Source organism: Melospiza melodia, chromosome 4, assembly GCF_035770615.1.
Source record: "Melospiza melodia melodia isolate bMelMel2 chromosome 4, bMelMel2.pri, whole genome shotgun sequence".
NCBI classification, from domain to species: domain Eukaryota; kingdom Metazoa; phylum Chordata; class Aves; order Passeriformes; family Passerellidae; genus Melospiza; species Melospiza melodia.
This window is the reverse complement of record NC_086197.1, coordinates 12,121,636-12,140,630: the sequence shown is the minus strand read 5'-3', so window position 1 is coordinate 12,140,630 and position 18,995 is coordinate 12,121,636. Positions and strand designations below refer to the sequence as shown.

The 18,995-nt window shown below is 48.3% G+C and overlaps 1 protein-coding gene across 1 annotated transcript in view; it reads right to left on the bottom strand.

Annotated features, from left to right (window-relative positions):
- The window catches only part of LOC134417098 (sodium- and chloride-dependent GABA transporter 1-like), a 42,674-nt gene that overhangs the window by 10,897 nt on the left and 12,782 nt on the right, over window positions 1-18,995 (bottom strand). Inside the window, exons 3-9 of the mRNA XM_063153910.1 lie at window positions 13,196-13,545; window positions 8,252-8,383; window positions 6,904-7,004; window positions 3,817-3,926; window positions 3,318-3,450; window positions 2,002-2,136; window positions 126-229 (exon numbers count right to left, since the gene is read on the bottom strand). Coding sequence (XP_063009980.1) covers window positions 126-229; window positions 2,002-2,136; window positions 3,318-3,450; window positions 3,817-3,926; window positions 6,904-7,004; window positions 8,252-8,383; window positions 13,196-13,439 — 959 coding nt within the window. The 5' untranslated portion in view covers window positions 13,440-13,545. The remainder of the gene's footprint in view (window positions 1-125; window positions 230-2,001; window positions 2,137-3,317; window positions 3,451-3,816; window positions 3,927-6,903; window positions 7,005-8,251; window positions 8,384-13,195; window positions 13,546-18,995) is intronic.

Genomic DNA, 18,995 nt, shown 5'->3' with positions numbered 1-18,995 from the left:
AGTGTGTCCCCATGGCTGCATGGTGCCAGCAAGGGGACAGCAGAGATCAGGCAGGCTCACCACAACCCCCTGCCTCACCCATGAGGAGTCCCAGCCACACAGGAGGGTGGAGAAAACCCACTGACCTGTAGACGTTGTTGTGGAAAGTGTTGTAGCTGCCCAGAGCAATGAGGGAGCCCAGCCCCAGGCCATAGGAGAAGAAGATCTGAGTGGCTGCATCCATCCAGACCTGCAGAGAAGGAGCCAGAAGAGGAGTGCAGCAGAAGGGGACTCCATGCTGCAGGTGCATGTCCTGCAGCAGCACAGTGCAGGGTTTGCAGGGGGACTGGGTGCAGACTGTGGAGCTGAGTGCTTGGATATACAGGGAGACTGAGTGCAGACTGTGGAGCTGAGTGCTTGGATATACAGGGAGACTGAGTGCAGACTGTGGAGCTGAGTGCTTGGATATATAGGGAGACTGGGTGCAGACTGTGGAGCTGAGTGCTTGGATGTACAGGGAGACTGAGTGCAGACTGTGGAGCTGAGTGCTTGGATGTACAGGGGGGCTGGGGGCAGACTGTGGAGCTGAGTGCTTGGATGTACAGGGAGACTGGGTGCAGACTGTGGAGCTGAGTGCTTGGATGTACAGGGGGGCTGGGGGCAGACTGTGGAGCTGAGTGCTTGGATGTACAGGGGGACTGAGTGCAGACTGTGGAGCTGAGTGCTTGGACGTCCAGCCCACTGGGGTGGCCAGGACCTGAGGGAACCCTGCTAGTAGGGCCCAGTCAAGAGTTTCTTACTAACATCTAATCTGAAGGTATTCTCTTTCAGTTAAAACCCATTATTGTCCTATCACTACATGGCCTTGTCCAAAGCCCCTCTCCAGGGCTTTTCTGTAGGGCCCTTTCTGTACTGGAAGGTAGGGAATCTGCATCCTTCCCATGTGTCAAGTGTATCAAAGTGCAGTCTGGCCCAGCATCAGACATGCCCTCCAGTGGGATGATGTAGATGCAGGAAAAGTCATGCATTTCTGAACAGTGTCCTGTGCACATCAGAAGGGTCTCTTGCATTGTCTGAGTCTGTGTGTGTGTTTGCTTTCTCACATGTGTCCCCAAGGGATGCTGCACCACTCAGAGACCCACATCCTTCTCTCACACCCTCCATTTCTCTTCCACTAGTGTGTCTTTGATTTTCCAACACAGAAATAACATGTGCAAACTGCAGAGGACAGCTTGCAAAGCTGGTCCCCGTGCCTTAAGTGGGTAAAGCTGAGAAAGTTCAAGAAAAAGAGACAGACTGCTTTTTTCTTAATTGCATAGTATTTACACAACTCTTCTGGTCTTGAGAACCCTGTTTCCTGCATTAGAGCCAATGCAGTTGGTAGTATGGTTACAGAGAGTGTCCTGAAAGATGGATCATTGGGACCCTCACTGGAAAGTGACAAATCTCCAGCTGTCCCCACTCACACATGACTGGTGACTTTGGAACCATTGGAGTGTTGCTGCTGAAAAACACAGAGTCTGTGTATCCTGTAAAACTTCATTTTTGCAAGAATCCCTGTTCCTGCTGGGTCTCCTCTCTGCTGTCAGTGACCAAGAACACATTAAGAACACATTAACTCATCACTTAAGCACTTTCAAAAACTGCTGCTGTGTGTACTGCTGTGCTTGTGCTCCTTGTGAGGCCCCCATGCCAGCAGCACATCATCCTTTCTCTGGGACCACCAGAACAGCCACTGAAATGAGGCATTCTCAGCCTGGAGGGGAGGTGCCTTTGTCAGGATAACTTCTGACTCCACATACCCTGTGGATAACTCTGCCTGGTACAGCAGAGCTGCTGCACAGATTTCCACCCATGAAGGATCTTTTCCTCAGCTTTGTCTCAGCCCTATGGGACAAGGGTCATGACTCTAGGGTTAATCTAGAGTTATTTTAAGTAGTTACAATATTCATGGGAAGTGCCTGAGGAAGCCTAAAGCAGAGACAGCTGGGAGATAAGATCTTTCCTCACTAGGCTACAAACCTCGGAGTCAGAGAGCTTCCTGAAGTCAGGTGTGAGGTAGAAGAGGATCCCCTCCTTGGCTCCTGGCAGCGTGACTCCCCGGAACAAGAGGATGAAAAGCATGAAGTAGGGGTAGGTGGCTGAGAAATACACCACCTGAAAAAGACCCCATGGGAGAGAAGACATCAGCCCACCAGACCTTTCCTGCCCATGGTGACATTGAGTCTGGCATGTTCTCCTGTGAGGGGGACAGGCTCCCAAGCACAGCCAATTTCAGCAGCTTTTCCTTGCATTTTCTGTCCCCCCTTCCCATGCTAGTAACGTTTCTGGCTGTTTGAGGTTTCTCCCTGCCAATGATACACAAGGACACACTAATCACAAAAGTAGCATGCTGAAGTCTGGATGAAATGCCCAAAGACAAGGGACTTGCACAGGGATAATTTTAGCCCACAGAAGTAATCCCCTTAAGTCATCATATCCTTATTTTGCAGAGCTAAAGCTGGTGTTTCTCTAGACCAGTGCATGAAGCAAAACAAGTTGTCTTGATTCCACTGCTTTCTTTTCAGCACTGTTTCAGTATCTTATGGGTATGTGCCATCCCTCATCACAGAGCCCACACCAGTAATCACCAGGGCTTTGCTGTGGCTGTGTAGCTAAAGCCTGTTTGAGAGCCACTGGGGAAGTTAACAGCTTAGGTGACCTACCCCTGAAGTGCTTCTTTCTGATCTCTCCTCTAGATTATTCCTTTCATAATAGTGTCTGGCTGCACCATGCTGTGCTCTAAATAACACATCCCAGCATCTCAGTGCTGCTGTTTCACTAAACAAAGCAATTACCTTTCTGCTGTGCTAGCCTGGAACACTGCACAGGGAATAACAATGGGCTTCTCATCTGAATGTCTCCCACCAATATCAAAAGGGCAGCAGGGAAATTGTCAAAGGAGATGGGGAGATTTTTCCACCAGAGGCAATTTAAGAGACTGTGATTGTCAGAAGTGGGAGGCCACAAGAAGCTTTGCTCTCTCAAAGGGCTGTCCCAAAGTGGGAAATATAAGTAATTTCTGAAAATGCCTCTTCCCAAAAAGAATGCATGCTCAGACCCATGACCCTACAGGCAAGAGCTATTCTCTACACTTAGAATGAAAATTATCATAAACATCATAGCAATTTTCACAGCCATGAAAGGTAAATGTCAGGAATTTAATAGCATCTATTGTGATTTTGCCTCTAAACACCGTAACCTTAGTTATAGACACTTAAATAAAATTGAGTCTGGAGGACATTTTGACGGCACAGCAATGAGAGGCAGCACCAAAAGACCCAGCCCTCACACTGTACCTTGCCTGTCCACTCCACACCCTTCCAGATGGAGAAGTAGACCAGCAGCCAGGCCAGGGCCAGCGTGCCAGCCAGGGGCCAGCGGACAGCACCAGGCTCCCCCAGGCCTCCGGACATCTGGTGCATGTTCCTCCTAAGGGTGGGAGACACACTGTCAGGATGAATTCTAACAACCAAGGGCTGAGGAATTTGGCGCTCCCAGAGTGGCTGGAGGGGGAAAGGCCAGGTGCAGACAGGTGTGAGAACCCACAAATCCCTAGAGGGAACTGAGGATCATTGTTATAGGACAAAGGGAGGTGAAGAAGAGGTGGAGAGACTGTTTGCAGGCAGGTCCATCTGACGTGCATCTGCACAGGGCACCCCATGCCCACCATGGCTGTAACGCCCTTCTGCCAAGGCTGCCCAAGGAGCAGAGCCCACAGGCACAGCCACGGCCCTGGTGGGCAGGCACAGTGACCACAGGGAGGGAGAAACCTGGTGTGGGCAGCTGGGGACGTACTCCCAGAACTCGGTGACGGCGCTGGTGAGGTTGGTGGTGTCATTCAGGGAGTAGTTGGAGAAGCAGCGCTCGGTGTTCCAGGCATTCCCACAGCTCTGCCATGGCAGCTCCTGCACCAGAACAAGGACACCAGGGTCACCATTCATGGCATATCTCCCAGGTGAAATCTGCCTTCTTCTAAACTGAAGACCCTTAATATTTTTTTTTGCAAAGATAATGGGCAGCTCCGCTGGATGGGCATGCCCTTGTAGCTAAAATACTGGAACAATTTTCAAAAATATGATAAATTGTAAAAGGATTTTTGGGGAAAAAAATATCATTATATGATTAGGGCAATACTGTAGCTCCAATAAAATTCCCCACATAGAAAGCCACTTCCAATTAACTGTTGATAATTAATACCTACAAATTAAAATACTATCAAGGGATACTGTGTTTATAACCATTACAGCTTTTTGCTAGCTTCACTCAACAAGTGGCTGGAATTTACTGCACAAAGAATAAGCAGGGATTTGTTTCTTATGTTTAATTTACACCAACTTCAATGCTTAAAAAGCAACATGGCCCTGAGAATGGAGGCAACTGGTTGTCTACACAAACAGACTTTTATAACACAAGCACAGGAGTAAATTGTCCAGGACAGTAGCTGTTTGATGCTGTCCACTGCCCTGATTATAAGCAGCACAAAGGGATTCCTGGGAGAGGTTTACACTGTGGGTAGCAGTGAGACAGCAGCATAACACTACAGAGTTACTGCAGTCAGCTCTGGCACTGCAGGCAGTGAAGCAGCAGTGCCAGGGGCTGTCTGCGCATGCAGGACAACTCACCCAGGCCATGCAGTGCCACGGCTGAGCCAGCCCAAGGAAAGCAGCTCAGATATGTCTCCATGAGCAGCTAGCTCTTTTCCCAAGCACAGTGTGTGTGGACAAATGCAGAGCAGCTATTCTGGGGGATTTCCTTCTGCAGATAAGACCTGAGGCTCCAGTTCAACAAAGCTTTAAGAAGATGTTTGTATCCATCCCTATTCCTCCAGGAATGTAGACCTCTTTACTGTAAAAGCAGATCCACCAGCGAGGGGAGAGAATGATGCATCTGACTCCATCTTATCAGAAGGCTAATTCATTACTTTATTATACTATATTATATTAAAGAATACTATACTATACTAAAGAATACAGAAAATATACTTACTGAATGCTAAAAAATAATAATGAAAACTTGAGACTCTTTCCAGAGTCCCAACACAGTTTGGCACTGATTGGCCAAAGAGTGAAAACAACTCACACCAGAATCCAATGAAACAATCACCTGTGGGTAAAAAATCTCCAAACACATTCCACATGAGCACAACACAGGAGAAGCAAATGAGATAAGAGCTGTTTTCCTTTTCTCTGAGGCCTCTCTCGCTGCCTTTCAGCTTCCCAGGAGAAAAACCCTGGGTGAAGGAATTTTTTCAGAGAGTATGAATGCCATGCTCTTTAAAAATATTATATGTATTTTAAGTGCCTTTGTGCCATGAGTGCCTTTAAGTGCTGCCTTCACTGCTCCATCTAAATCAGTTCACTCCAGCAGATGATACCTTCAAACATGGTATCCTGCCAGAATGGTGACTATTGCAAGGGTGGAGGTGACATTCCAGTGGCCACCCAGACCACTGCACCGCCCTCAGTGGTGATTTCATGAGGACTTGCTAACTGCACTGAAGAAAAGGCGGTGGCTGAGCAGTGCTGCACAGCAGCTCTTCAATTCTGCATGTTAGAGAAGCTGCACAGCTCTCACAAGGAGGAGCAGGCTGGGGGCAGTTTGTTGCTGCTCCATTTCCTCTAAATTTTAGGAGACAGGAACTGCAGAAGGCAGGCTAGGCTCTTATTATAGTTCAAAATACTCTTAGTTAAATTTAGGAGGCACAGGGGACAGACATCAGCCTGGCTTTTTCATTTGCACCTCGGGTCCTTTTGGGAATTTGGAATTCTCTCTGGTAAAATAAAAGGTTTTGAGCCAAATATCTGTATCTGCCTATGCACATACAAGCACTGTCCCCACCTGGGTCTGTAACACCTGAAGGTGCCAAAGCCTTATCCTGAGAAACATCCTGCCCAGGGTGGAGTTGGGATGGGTTACTTTGGAGAAGACCTCTGTTTATTTAGGAGCCCCTGAGGGTGCATCTAATCACCCACAGCAATAAATCTGTTCTAGATCCAGGATCCTACAGTGATAGGTGGTGTTGGTGGTAGAAACACAATTGAGAATGCCAAATGAAATGATTCAGCAAAAGTCTTGATAGATTTAAAGTTTTGCTGGAACAAAAAGGAAAACTGGATGTACAGTGTCCACAATAGCATTTCAGGGTTATATCTAAATGAAATTTATAAAGATCCCATTTGAACCATGGAGTTGATTTCTTTAAGGCTTCAGGTTGCTCAGAGACTTACATTAAGGAAACTCTTACCAGTTTCTGGGTTGAAATAAATAATTCAGCTACCAAGAAGTTAATATGGGGTGTGAGTCTAACCTTGTATGGTAGAAGGCCTTGCTATGGAAGAGGAACCCACTACAAATTATAGCACCAAAGCACACACTGAGGGGCAGTCACAAGCAGATGTCTAGATACTTTCTGAATCATTTTCCCAGCAGAAAAAAAATGCCTTGGAGATCATTTATCAGGAGAGGAGTGAACAAGAACTAATTAAGATAAGGAGCAAGTCCTGAGAAATGAGACAATGATGTAACAAAGCCTGACAAAACCAGTTCTGGAAATTGTGCAGCTCAGATTCGAGCAGCACTAGAAATAAAACAGAAACACAGGCTGAGTTTTAAAGACTGAAGTGAGTGAGGAACAGTTCCTGTAGAGGGGATAGGACCATCATCCCCAGAGGACAAGCACCACCACCCATCAGCACCACAAAACTGCCTCCAGGGCTGATGAACCTCTTCAGGAAGGGTGTAACATGATGCTGACAAGGGCTCTTTGCACAAATGGCAAGCAGCTAGTGACTGCTGTTGGTCATGAACAAACCACTGCCCATAGGTGGGAGTGAGGACCCAGAGCACAGCCAAAGCCATGCTGCAGACACACCCAGGACTCACCGAAGTGAAGGAGTTGAAGAGATAGTAGAGAGCCCAGGCAATGATGACAATGTAGTAGATGTTCAGCCAGAAGGACAGAACCATGGCTGCCAGTCCCACACCTGCAAATGAAGGCAGAGAGCAGCATCAATCCATGTGGGGATACCAGGCATTGGTTTCTCTGGGTCTGGATTGAAGGTACTTGAGACAATAGTTCATGTTTGGACTCAGGTGTTGATTATTTCTTATCAAGAAAACAGTCTCACTGCTGTGAGTTTGGCAACAAGGCACAAAATGGCCAACAGTCTCTGGTTACAAGGTCTTTTAAGACCAAACTATCCAATTAAGAACTGGCACCTGGATTATTTTCCCTTTTAACCCAATAGCTGATCCCAAAGAGCCCCCAATGGGGACTTTTCTGCCCAATTACAAAATGCCACCCAAACCCATGGAGAAAAAGGAGGAAGAAGAATGAAAAGGAAACCCAGGATGACACCCTGTGCCCTCCATCTTGCTTCCATCCACAACACACTAAAACTCCCAAAACCTAAATTTCTCACCAAGTGATACATCTACACTACTTTCTATAATCTCTTTCACACTTTAGTGGATTCCAGTCTATCTTGAAGTCCAGGAAACCTTCTCCATGAATGAGGGTCAGAGTCAGTGCTGCCCTGGGGGTCAGGGCACCCCAGAGCAGACAGAGAAATATTCCCAGTGCCCTGGGTTTCCAGAAATCCAAGTCTCCAGTACCCAAGGGAGTTCATGGGCACCACAGCAAGGTTTTTTTGAAAACCAAAAAAAGAGAACCAGCTCATCAACACAGAGTGTGCTGTAGCTGCAGAATGAGCTGGTCAGCATGGGAGGCTCATTCCCTTATGTCTCTCAGCCACCCATTTCCACTGGGGGAACAATGCTTTCAGTGTGCTACCCAAACTCTATGGACAGAGCTCCATGAAAACAGGATCTTGTCACTTTCCCACATCCAAGGCATTTCTAAATCACCACTGACTTCTAGAAAACAGTCACTTCAAGCATGGCAACAGGTTGCATTCCCATACAATTAAAGTAAGCATATGTTGAGAAAACAAAGGGTCTTCTGCAACCGGAGTCCCTCTGTCACAGTCCCTTGTCCCATAAAGTCCCTTGTCATCACACAGGACTGCTTGAACAGAGCACAGTGATGTTAGTGACTGCAGACAGAGGTCAAGCACAATTTGATAAAGACAGAGGGGAATCCACAAACCTCCCTCTCCCCACCTGCCACCCCATTCCAGCCCCCAGGAATTTGCTAATTTTCCTTCAAACCATTAGCGGGGTTTTGCCTCTAGTGATGTGCCATTTCTGTCACAAACATTCAGCACAGTACCTTTGAACATGGGTGCTAATCTCCAGACTCCTAGTCCACCAATAGAGGTATATTGGCCCAGAGCAGTTTCCAGCAGGAAGAGAGGAATCCCAGCAAACACCAGTGTCAGGAAATAGGGGATGAGGAAGGCCCCTGAAAGAAGGAGCAATATTATCAGGCAGTTCCCCCTTTGATCAAGAAGGAAATGCCTCCAGCTGCAGTTCCTTGCTCTGCAGCACCCATGTGATAAGGAGCAGCCTCTCCCAGAGGTGACAGCTTGCAGCTGGAGTTGATGTGTTTGGTGAGTCTCCCACTGAGGTCACAGCTCCTTTCCCTTATCACTGTGGGTATGTGTGTACCATGTGTACAAATACACTGGCATCACTAGCTGTGCAATGCCAGGCTCACTTGGTTAGCTGCTCAGGCAATGCTAAACCCAATCTGACAACAACCCCAAAAGCTTGGACACTGACATTGGTAACTTGTTGATGCTTTCTGTCTTACCTGCAGAAGCTTTCAATTCTTCTTCTTCTTCTTCTTGAGGGAATAGTGCACTGGAATATCTGGCACTGGCCATGCTTTCTTTGTTTATAGCTGCTTCAGTCTTTTAAAAAATCTGTGACCAAAACTGCATTGGCTCTTGTAACAGTGCTATATACCACCCTACCTGTGTTTTAGGTTTTACCTTAAAATTCCTAGTGAAAATATTATTCTTCCCCATGGCTCTATGGAAATTATCTCATCACTAGAAAGGAGGTAGAGCACTCATTCACTAGAGATATTACTGGCACCCAGTTTTTAGAAGAGCAATTAGAATAGGAGAGCCTTGCTGGGTGATTGGAAGGCTGTACAAGTTCAGGTCATCCTGACTTCTAGGATGTGGGACAAAGCCCAGTTTTATCTTTCTCATGGAATAGGCCATCATTTCTGAGGAGGACAAACCTTTGCAGAAGATGCTCACAGGGGACAGAGGGAGGACACTCAGTTTGCCCAGAAGTGGCTGGCTGTGCTCAGGACAGCACTGATTCCTGCACCAGCCTTAGGGCTGAGCTGTCAGTCTGAGTCTTCCTCTCCAGATAATTGTAGGGAAGCAAACACGGAGCCAGTGAGCAAAACCACTCTGCAGAGCTGTGGCCCAGCTTGCACCCAGCAGAGCCAGGCTCCAGCAGCTGCTCTCTGAGGGCAGGGAAGCAGCCAGGCACAGCCAGGGATGCTGGCTCAGGGGACACCCAGCTGGGGACATCTGCCTGCCAAGCAGGGAGCTGAACCCAGCTGGGAGAGGCAGGTGCCAGCACTCGGCATGAGAGTCCATGGGAGGCAGCGTGCAAGAGGAGCTGGCAGTGGGTGGTGGGCAGAAAACACTCTCTGTGCCAGCAGCTCAGTGACCATGAACCTGAATCACAAGCTGGCATGGAAGCACAGGCTCTTGGCTTCACCAGCAGCCTGGTGCACAGCAGAGAACAGCTCTGGGCATTGCTGTGCCTGCTCAGCAGCCTCTCTCCCCTGTGTGCTCACCAGACACCACAGCCTGCAAGGTCCAGCCCCTGAGAGCCCTGTGGGAAGCCAGGGTCTGCTCCAGGGCTGCTGCCACCCTGCTGCTGTGCAGTTTGGAGGCTGAGCTTAGCAGCAGTGCAAGTCTCCTCCTCGCTTCTGTGCAAGCAATTAATGAAATTTGGCTGCAGCTCTGATGATCCTGCACTTCTCATCTACAGCAGGTCAGGAAGGCTTGTAGGTGAAAGATCTTATTAGTTTGTTTGGGAAAAAAAAGAAAACAAAAACAAACAAATAAACTGTTGGACACAAGTCTTTTATCCTGACTTGATTCTCAAGAATAGTGGAAAATCTACAAACCAGACCACCTCCTTGAGCTGAGGGCTGTTGGCAATGCCACTGCCAGTCTGGAGGGCCGGGTCCCCAAGCAGGCATGGATAATATCCCCAGGTCCTGTACAGCCAGATGAGAAATCAGTTCTGGAATTTTTATCTAAATTTTGCAGACCAGTACAAAATATGGTTGTATGTGACCTTGTCAAAGTGCCAGCTTGTCTCCAGATCCATGGGTGTCAGAGGTGATGACGCTGGTCCTGCTCAGAGCACTGACTCTTGGAGGCAAGGAAGGATCAATAGTGCCTGGTGCAGATTTGGGGATGCTCACTGTGCATCCCCAAATCTGCCTGCTCCTAATGCTGCACAGCAGAGAACAACAACTAATCCTTAAAACAGGGAACACTGCCCACGAATCAAAAACTGAGCATTACAAGCTGTTACACTGTGTTGTTTTGAGTCTCAGTGTGCAAATGACGAGTGGAGGATGCTTATTTAAAGGATTGTTTTTCTCTCAAGTTATTCAAGCTTAGGATCTCACAGGCAATTTTTAGCATGTACTGAGCTGCATTTAGAGTGAATTTGGAGTCTGGTACAATTCTGTTGCGATCAAAGGGACGGTAGAGGGTTAGAGATCGGTGTAGAGGCCTGGAGGCACAGCTGGGCACATCCAGCTGCGTGCAGGGCCAGCAGGGAGCCCGGGCATCGCTTTGGGTGAAGCCTGCTCCCCGCAGCGGCCGGGCCGAGCGCTGTGCTGCCGTGCCCGGGGCTCCCCGCGCCGAGCAAGCCAGCCGTGAGCCGATGCAATGCGACAGCGGTAAGTGAGACGACAATATTTCCATTCAGTTCAATTTGCCTGTGCGTAATGGAAGCAGCCCACACGGCCGCGCTCTGAGCAGGGCACATGCGGGACGCTAAAATTAGCGTTCCACCCACGGTCTGCGGCGCTCCGCGGAGGCTGAGCCGAGGCCGTGCCCGCCCGCTTGCGAAGGAGCCGAGTCCCGGTGATGCTCCCGTGCGTCAGCTCCGGCTCAGGCAGCGCTCCCTCCTTGGTGCTGCCGGCTGCGGGAGCGGCAGGGCATGGGAAGGAGCCATCCAGGCTGCCATGAACGGCACGGAGCGGCAGGGCATGGGAAGGAGCCGTCCAGGCTGCCATGAACGGCACGGAGCGGCAGGGCATGGGAAGGAGCCATCCAGGCTGCCATGAACGGCACGGAGCGGCAGGGCCCGGGGAAGGAGCCATCCAGGCTGCCATGAACGGCACGGAGCGGCAGGGCATGGGAAGGAGCCGTCCAGGCTGCCATGAACGGCACGGAGCGGCAGGGCATGGGAAGGAGCCATCCAGGTTGCCATGAACGGCACGGAGCGGCAGGGTGCTGGGAGCAGGAACCAATTCCTGCATTGCATCTGTCTGCTCACAGCTGGCTGCTCCCTCTGCGTGCCCGCGGCTGTCAGGGCAGAGAGAGCCCAGTGCTAGTGCTAAAAATAGCGCTCCGCACCTCCACAGCACCCTCTGACTTTATATGTAGGAGTTTAGCTTCACTACACCCCTCATCTAATTACATCACTGTCATCTCCACCTTTATGTGTGAGGCGACAGTCACAGGCAGCACAGAGCTGTAAGAGACTTGGGATGACACAGCAAGCACAGGGCTAGCAACCAGTGCTGGACCCAGCCACGGGGAAATGTTCTGGGAGGAGAGCTAGCAGACAGAGTGTGGCCACACAAAGATGACAGACCTGCACTGGTGGCACAGGCCTGGATGTTCCCACAAAACCTCCCCTGGGCAGGCCTGGATGTTCCCACAAACCTCAGTCAGCTTCACCTGCACATTTCCACCTCTCCACAAAACCCAAAGAAGCTGTGGATGCCCCATCCCTGAAAGTGTTCATGGCCAGGTTGGATGTGGCTTTGAGCAACCTAGTGGAAGGTGTCCCTGCCCTTGGCAGTGGGTTTGGAACTGGCTGATCTTTTAGGTCCTTTCCAACCCTGATCATCCTGTGATTCTACAATTCCATGAAAACAGCATAATCAGTTAGAAATCTTCTTGTCCAAATTGCTAACTTTCTGATCTCCTGCTAGGATTCACTCCATGATTCAGAGAAAGGGCCTAGATAGCCTTAAATGCCACGAAGTAAATGCACATTGCTTCAGGGAACAAGACCCTTCTCCTCTTTTCCAGGGTTGGAGAAAAAGAACATCCTGCAACATCCTGCTGCCTGCAACAGCAGAAATGGGCTGGTGATATGAGAAGTTATGAGAGCCAAAGGTAAAAGGAAAATTAAGACATGGAGAAGCAACATGAGAAGAGACCCTCAGAGCAGCACGAATGAGTGTGGCACTTGGGATGGGGACTCCAGGCCAGGAGGAGCTAAGAGGGAAGCAAAGAGCAATGTGGGAAGATTAGCAGGGAAAACTAAAATGATATATACAGATTTAAAGGTGAGGAAAATGGGTTTGGACTTGTGTGGGAAGTCTGTAAAATGGTTCAAGGAAGTGAGCAGCTCTTCAAAGGGGAGAAGGAAGGCTGTTTTAGTAACAGGCACAAGCAATGGGAGAGCTCAGCATGGAGTGAGAAGAAAGAGCCTCTGCTCTACTGACACCTGCCTGTACTCCCCTCCACAAAAGCATCTCCTGACAAGGCAGAAGAAAGAGCACCATTTGAGAGGGGAGCTGAGGCACAGAAGTGTGTTTTCTGAGTTGGTCCAAGATGTGCAGAAATTCTGTAGCTGAGCAGGGAGAATTTCCTTGAGAATACCCTAGACTGAGGAGAACCCAACCTTTAACAGATGCAAACTGGTTTCTCTGGAGGTGCCCAGAATCCAACTGGGTGCCTATTTGTGCACAGCCCTCCCTGTAAGTAAATGAGGTCCCACATGCCTGGTTTTGGGGTTTTTTGTAGTAAATTTGAACTTCACAAGCATGACAGAACTCAAACTGCTTGTTATATTTCTTTGGACTGCTTCTTCCCAGCCTGCACTTGCTAGTAAAGCCCACAGATCATGGAAACTTGTCTCTGGACAACTTAATAACTCCCACCATGTGGGAGAGCTCTCAGCTGGAGAACCACCCATTTGCCCAGACCCACACCAAGCCAAAACCTGCTCAGGTACAAGGCTGCTCATTGTGCATTTCTCTCACCTCCTCCATTTTTGCCACAGAGATAAGGGAAGCGCCAGACGTTGCCCAGACCGATAGCATAGCCCACACAGGACAGCAAGAAGTCAAATTTCCCCTTCCAGGAACCTCTGTCTGGGATCTCCTTCTTCTTCTTCTTCTTGGTGCTCACGACCTCAGAGCTGATGGGCTCTGGCTCCTCCAGGGCTGCCTGCTTCACCTCAGAGGGAGAGCTCAGCTCCACAGAGGTGTTGTCCATCTTGCCCATGGTGTCTCAGAGGTGAATCCACTCTTGCTGAGGGGCTGGAAGAGCAGGAAAGGCAGTTTCTGCCCTGGCCACGAGAAGACAGGATGGGAAGCACTGGGCAAAGCTCCTGGTGAGAAAGGAGAGAAGGAAGGTGTCCTGTGTCAATGTGGTGTGTCAGACTTGGTTGTTACCATCACAGAACAAATCCCTAAACTCTCATCTTACCTGCTTCTCCTCCCAGTGCTCTGCAGGAAGAGCTTTGGGACCAGTAGGCATGCAGCAAAACCACAGGTTGTGAGTGACCCACCACACATCAGAGAAATATACCTGTCCTGTCTGAGTGACAGTGGAGGAGGGCACGATGGAGGTGCCAGAGCTCCCAGGCCTGGGGTCCAAAACTGAGTGCAGCAGTCACAGAGCCACCTGAGAGTTTGTGTGGCCCAGCCAGCCAAGCACTGCTATGGATGTGCTCCCCTTGGAAATCCCATGCATTTACCCCTCACCGCAGCAGCAACACAGCCATGTTCACAGCTGTGCACCTGCAGCATCTGGCAAGGCAATCACTGCTGGCTCAGCCCCTCTCTGTGCACCATGTTGGTTCTGTAATCCCCAGGTGTACCCAGCTTGTGCTGACTGTGACTAGAGCCGGCCTGTGAACCACTGAAATCCCATTAAGTCAGGACTTCAAAGTCCTGATGATTAATTGCATGAGTCCAACTAAAAAATTTAGTTAATACTTGCATTGATTTTAATTCTTCAGAAGTATATAACCATCACACCATAACAATTTGGAAAGAGAGAGAGCAGGCTATGTTACTACACCTGTGTCTAACCCAATATTGCACTCATGTCTTGAAAAATAAGTGCAGTTCTCTCTTCCTGTCACACAGGCTATTGCAAAGTCAGAAAAAGGCATGGAAGACAGCCAAAAGGCTGCTTGAAAGAGTGGAGTAACTTCCATGTGAAGAGAGTATAAATGAAACAGGATCCATTGTTCTGTGGAAGAGGTAGCTGGCAGGGGCCTATAAATGTATCAGTGTCATAGAATACAAGTATTCACCATTTCTGATACAAGAACTGCAAGGGATTAAACCATGACCAGCAGGTGGTAGGTTCAGAAAGAGCTAGAGGTGAAAATGTAGTCCAGAAAATGTGTAGCTATAGAGCAAGACTCCCCACTGCAGGACATGCTGGATGCCAAGAGTTTATATGACTTTAGAAAAGAAAAATAAGGGGATAAATAATGGAAGGAAAATCCACCAGAATCTACTACTGCAATTCTGCAGTAAACCTTGAGCTGGAAGTTGTTGGAGGTTGAGGGACTCTTCCAAGGAAATAGCACTCTCTACTTTTCCTGGTTTTGTCCTCCCCCCTCAGCCAGCACAGAAGGCAGGACTGGCATGAGGTTTGCTCTCACCCACTTCTCACCCTATTTTACAGAGACAAATTTAATCCTCACCAGGGGTCCTGAGGGTGATCAGTGCTACAATCTCCCAGAGAAGTCTGTTGACAAAAACATTAATAGATGCAAACATTGGAAAACAAACAAACAAAAAGAAAGAAAAACAAAATGGGTATATCAGGAAACAAATCAATGCTATAAAGAGGTGTCATGTTCTAGCAGTTAAAGCTGACCTTGCTTGAGCTTCTTTCTAGACTTGGCAGTCTATTCTCATGAAGAAACAGTACCCATTTGGCCCATGGGATGTTTGGGGGACTCATTAACTGGCATTCCTAAAGTGTACTGGACAGAGATGGTCTCCTAAGTCCAGGCTCAATAGTAGTATGACTCCTGTTTACTACAGCAGGCATCCCATGATTATAGCAGGTGGATTTTGTTCCCCCACAGAATCCATCACTGAGGTCAGAAAAAGTCTTTCAGCTGTGAAGGGAACGGCTGAACCAGGGAATATCTGTAATTCCTTCTGATAATACAGTGGAGAAGGCAGAAATCCCCTTGCTGTGGGACAAAGTCTGTAACCAGGCTCCCTGAGCTATGGAGCCCACACCAAGCCTCAACTCACTCCTCCAGCCCCAGGATGGCTGCAGCAAGCCCAGCAGCAAGAGGCAGCATGGAAATGGTTTCTGGGGAGAAGAGACCATTTCACATAGCCCATGAGGCAGATGCCAGAAAAAACCATTGCAGGACACTCAGAGCAAAGGCTTTGGTTGACAGATCCCATTTCTGTCCTACACCTTGTGATAGCACTGTCACACCAGCTCCTGGCTCCTCACTAAGGCAGGGAGAAAAAGATTATACAGAACATGTAGGAGGAAAGTAAAATCAAGAAAATTTATAAATCAAAATAGAAGAAATAGCACCAAAACCCTTGGGAAGAACTCAAAGCTGGGCTAAGTCAGGGTAATAAGCTATGCCTGGAGACATAAAAAATTTGACTCAGTAGGAGCCATTTAGACTCACTTCTTTTTTTTTTCTGTAGACAAAAAACAGAAGGTAAGCTGCTATCTTTAAAAAGTATTTATATATCCTGCTCTCCCTGTGTTCTTTCCCCTGTTTCTGTTGCCACAGTTCTGGAGTGATACAGCTAGAGGGTCACACCTCATATTTCCTAGATTTGGGGTAAGATGATAAAGGAACAGCAGACCACGCTGGCAATTTCTTCTTACCTGAAAAGTCAGATTCTTAATCTCCAGCTCAGAAAGAGTAAGCTAGATTTATAGAGATTTCTTCACAGTCATGAAATAGAAAAACAGGCAAGAGGATCCCACTGAGGATCCATCCCAGCTACTGTCCTGTCTCTCTGCAGTGATGGAGGATAGGACAGAAGGGCTTTTGCATGTCCCACAGCCCAGCTGTGCCATGTCCTTCCCCAGACACATAGCCTGACCAGCAAAAACACAGGCATCAGTCTCCCCAGGCCAAGTGTTTGGCTCCTGTGTTGCTCACATGCTGAACAAGTCCTGCTGGGACAAAATGTCAGCCCCTCCACTCATCCACATGGGTCTCCTGCAGGAGGAGCACAAAGCTTTGTCCTGTGCTGACAGCAGAGAGAGAGCAGAGTCAGTTCAGCAGCTCTCTGTCATGTCAGATTATTTGTTCTGAAAAGCACACGGTGCTTTGGGCAGAACAAAATGCCTGAAGGACTCAAAATTATAATCAATAAGAGCAGAGCTACAAGATGGAGGTGGCTCTGCTTTGCAAGGACTTGAAAACAAGGTCAAAGTTTCAACATGACACTACAGCAGGTTTCTCATTCAACTTCTTCCAAATGCACCATGTTCTGAAGCCAGAACTTTCCAAGCAATCCATAAATTCCTGGCAGTAAAGGAGTGACCTGTGTTTCACCAAGTTGTATAGAAGGCCTGGTCTTCTGCTACCCAAGTCAATAAAAACAATTGCCTTGTCCCCAGTGGATGCAGAGCCAGGCTGATCCACATTCTGGCAAACAGACTGCCTTTTTTTTTGAGGGATTTCACTTCAAATAAGAAAATAGCACTGAGAAAGTATTGCTGCCACTTGAAACTCTGCCTCCTGAAACACTGTTACTAACAACAGTGACCTTTTTACTTTCCCCTGCTTCAACATCAAATATTAACAATCTCCTCAAATTTGACAGAAACCAAAAATTTCAAGGGCATAAAATTGCCTGAAATGAAACAGCAAAATGAGCAAAATGACCTATGGAAACACATGTAAGAAATACTTTCACACACCTCTCCACCTCTTATTTGTCAGTGATTTAACAGCCACACAAATTACTTCTGACCCATGCAGGTAGAGCCACAATTAGTTTAATTACACAGTGCAGGCTGTTGTTTAGTCAATTAGACTTTTTCTTCCATCCACAGCATTTTAATGACAGCCAAGTAGCCCCAAGGCTGGTGTGTCTTGTTCAGAGCTGTGACCAGCCCATCAGGGCACAGCAGAATCTGGGCTGGTTTTCTGCTCACCACAGCAGCAGCAGCAGCATATGCTGGAGCTTCCTGCATCCATAAGAACTGGAGGGTCTGGGGAAAAGCTCCCTGTGGGAGCCTGGGGATTCTGGCAGAGTGCTGGCCCCACATGGAGCCCACTCAGGGCTGGAGCATCACTGTCCTGTCCAGCTGGGTCAGGCTCATGCTTCACAGCTCTCTCTGCATGCTGCCCAAGAGGTGCCACTGCAGTCACCCAACATTTCACGTCCTTTCCCATGAAGACAGGTGATTGCTTGGTTGGAGAAGTCAGCACTCACAGAAGATTTGAGAAAAAATAAATTGCCTCTCCAGATGATGGAGCTGCTTTGTGGCTTGCAAATCCACGCCCTTTTCCATCCTCTTGCATAAGATTTGGGTTGATGATATCTGGGTCTGACCTGCAGCTGTTGTGCAATGTGCTTCTTCCACCAGCAGCTCACATCACTCTTAATAATGTGGCAGGGGAGGCTGGCACAACACCACAAGTTCATCCAGATGAGAAGAAGGGGCATGAGCCAAGTCTCATAAATCATTAGATAAATGGGACTTTCACGAGGCAAGGACACATCTTTCAGCCCCCAGCCATGATTCCAGGAGGGCTATGGCAGTACCTCAGAGCCCTGAAAACTTTTTGGAGCTGCTGGGATCTGGTTGCATCTTTCCATGCAATCGCTTTGCCAAGGAGCACCTTCATTTTGTGTTATACATGCAGGAGGAACGGGACCAACTAGTGCAACAACTGTCTCCAGATGTCCACTTGAATTTTCTGTGGCTCCTCACCCCATGGGAGAAGGCAGGGTCAATGCTCCTGGCCACAGGCTGTGCCTCACTCACCACTTCTGCATCACCTAAACATCCTAAATATTGTCCCTAAAGAAAGCAGGGGTCCATGCTTCTTTCGGAAAATGTAAATGATGCAGCCTCTGGACCATTCTAATGCTCTCACTTAAAACCCATCCTGGTCCCTGAGAAGCTTCCCCAGGAAGCAGAGAGATGGCAGCACTCTTTTTTGGCCCTAGCAGACTGTCCTGACCCAGTCTGAGCCACCACAGCAGCATTCAAGGATCAAGGCCAGGCCACATCCCACTCCCTCAAGGCAGTGCCTGAGCACACTTCACATTTCCAGATTGGAATGCATCCCTGCCTCCATCCTCCTCAGTGAAAGTACAGCATTAAAAATATTAAAGGCCTATATCTGCTTATTTTAAATCTGTTGATTAAATTTAAAAGTGTTTTTCTTTTCTTGTATAATGCAACCTGTCACGCTAGGATGCCAGTTTCACAATGTTGGTAGGTTTTGCTGCATTACTCTTTTGCCCTGCCTGAAGCAACATGGACATTTTTTAGCCCAGCTTCATTCTGCAAAGACCCATCTGTCTGATCCCAGCCCCAGCTACTTTTTGAGTTCACTGGTGAGTTTCACCTGTGCATGAAAAAAGAGCACAGCTCTCAAAGAAGTTCCTCAAGAAGCAGGGAATGGAGGGAGAGAAGAGATGCAGGTTGGTGCTTCTCCAGAATAAGGGTGATGGGGTGACCTGCTCTGTTCCTTGGTAAGGAATAGTCCCACTCCAGGGAGGCTAAAGGAAAAAACCTTCCCAGTGCCTTCAATGAGAACATCAGTGGGGCAGAAGTGCCTAGAACAGAGAGGGCAGTTTCAGATGG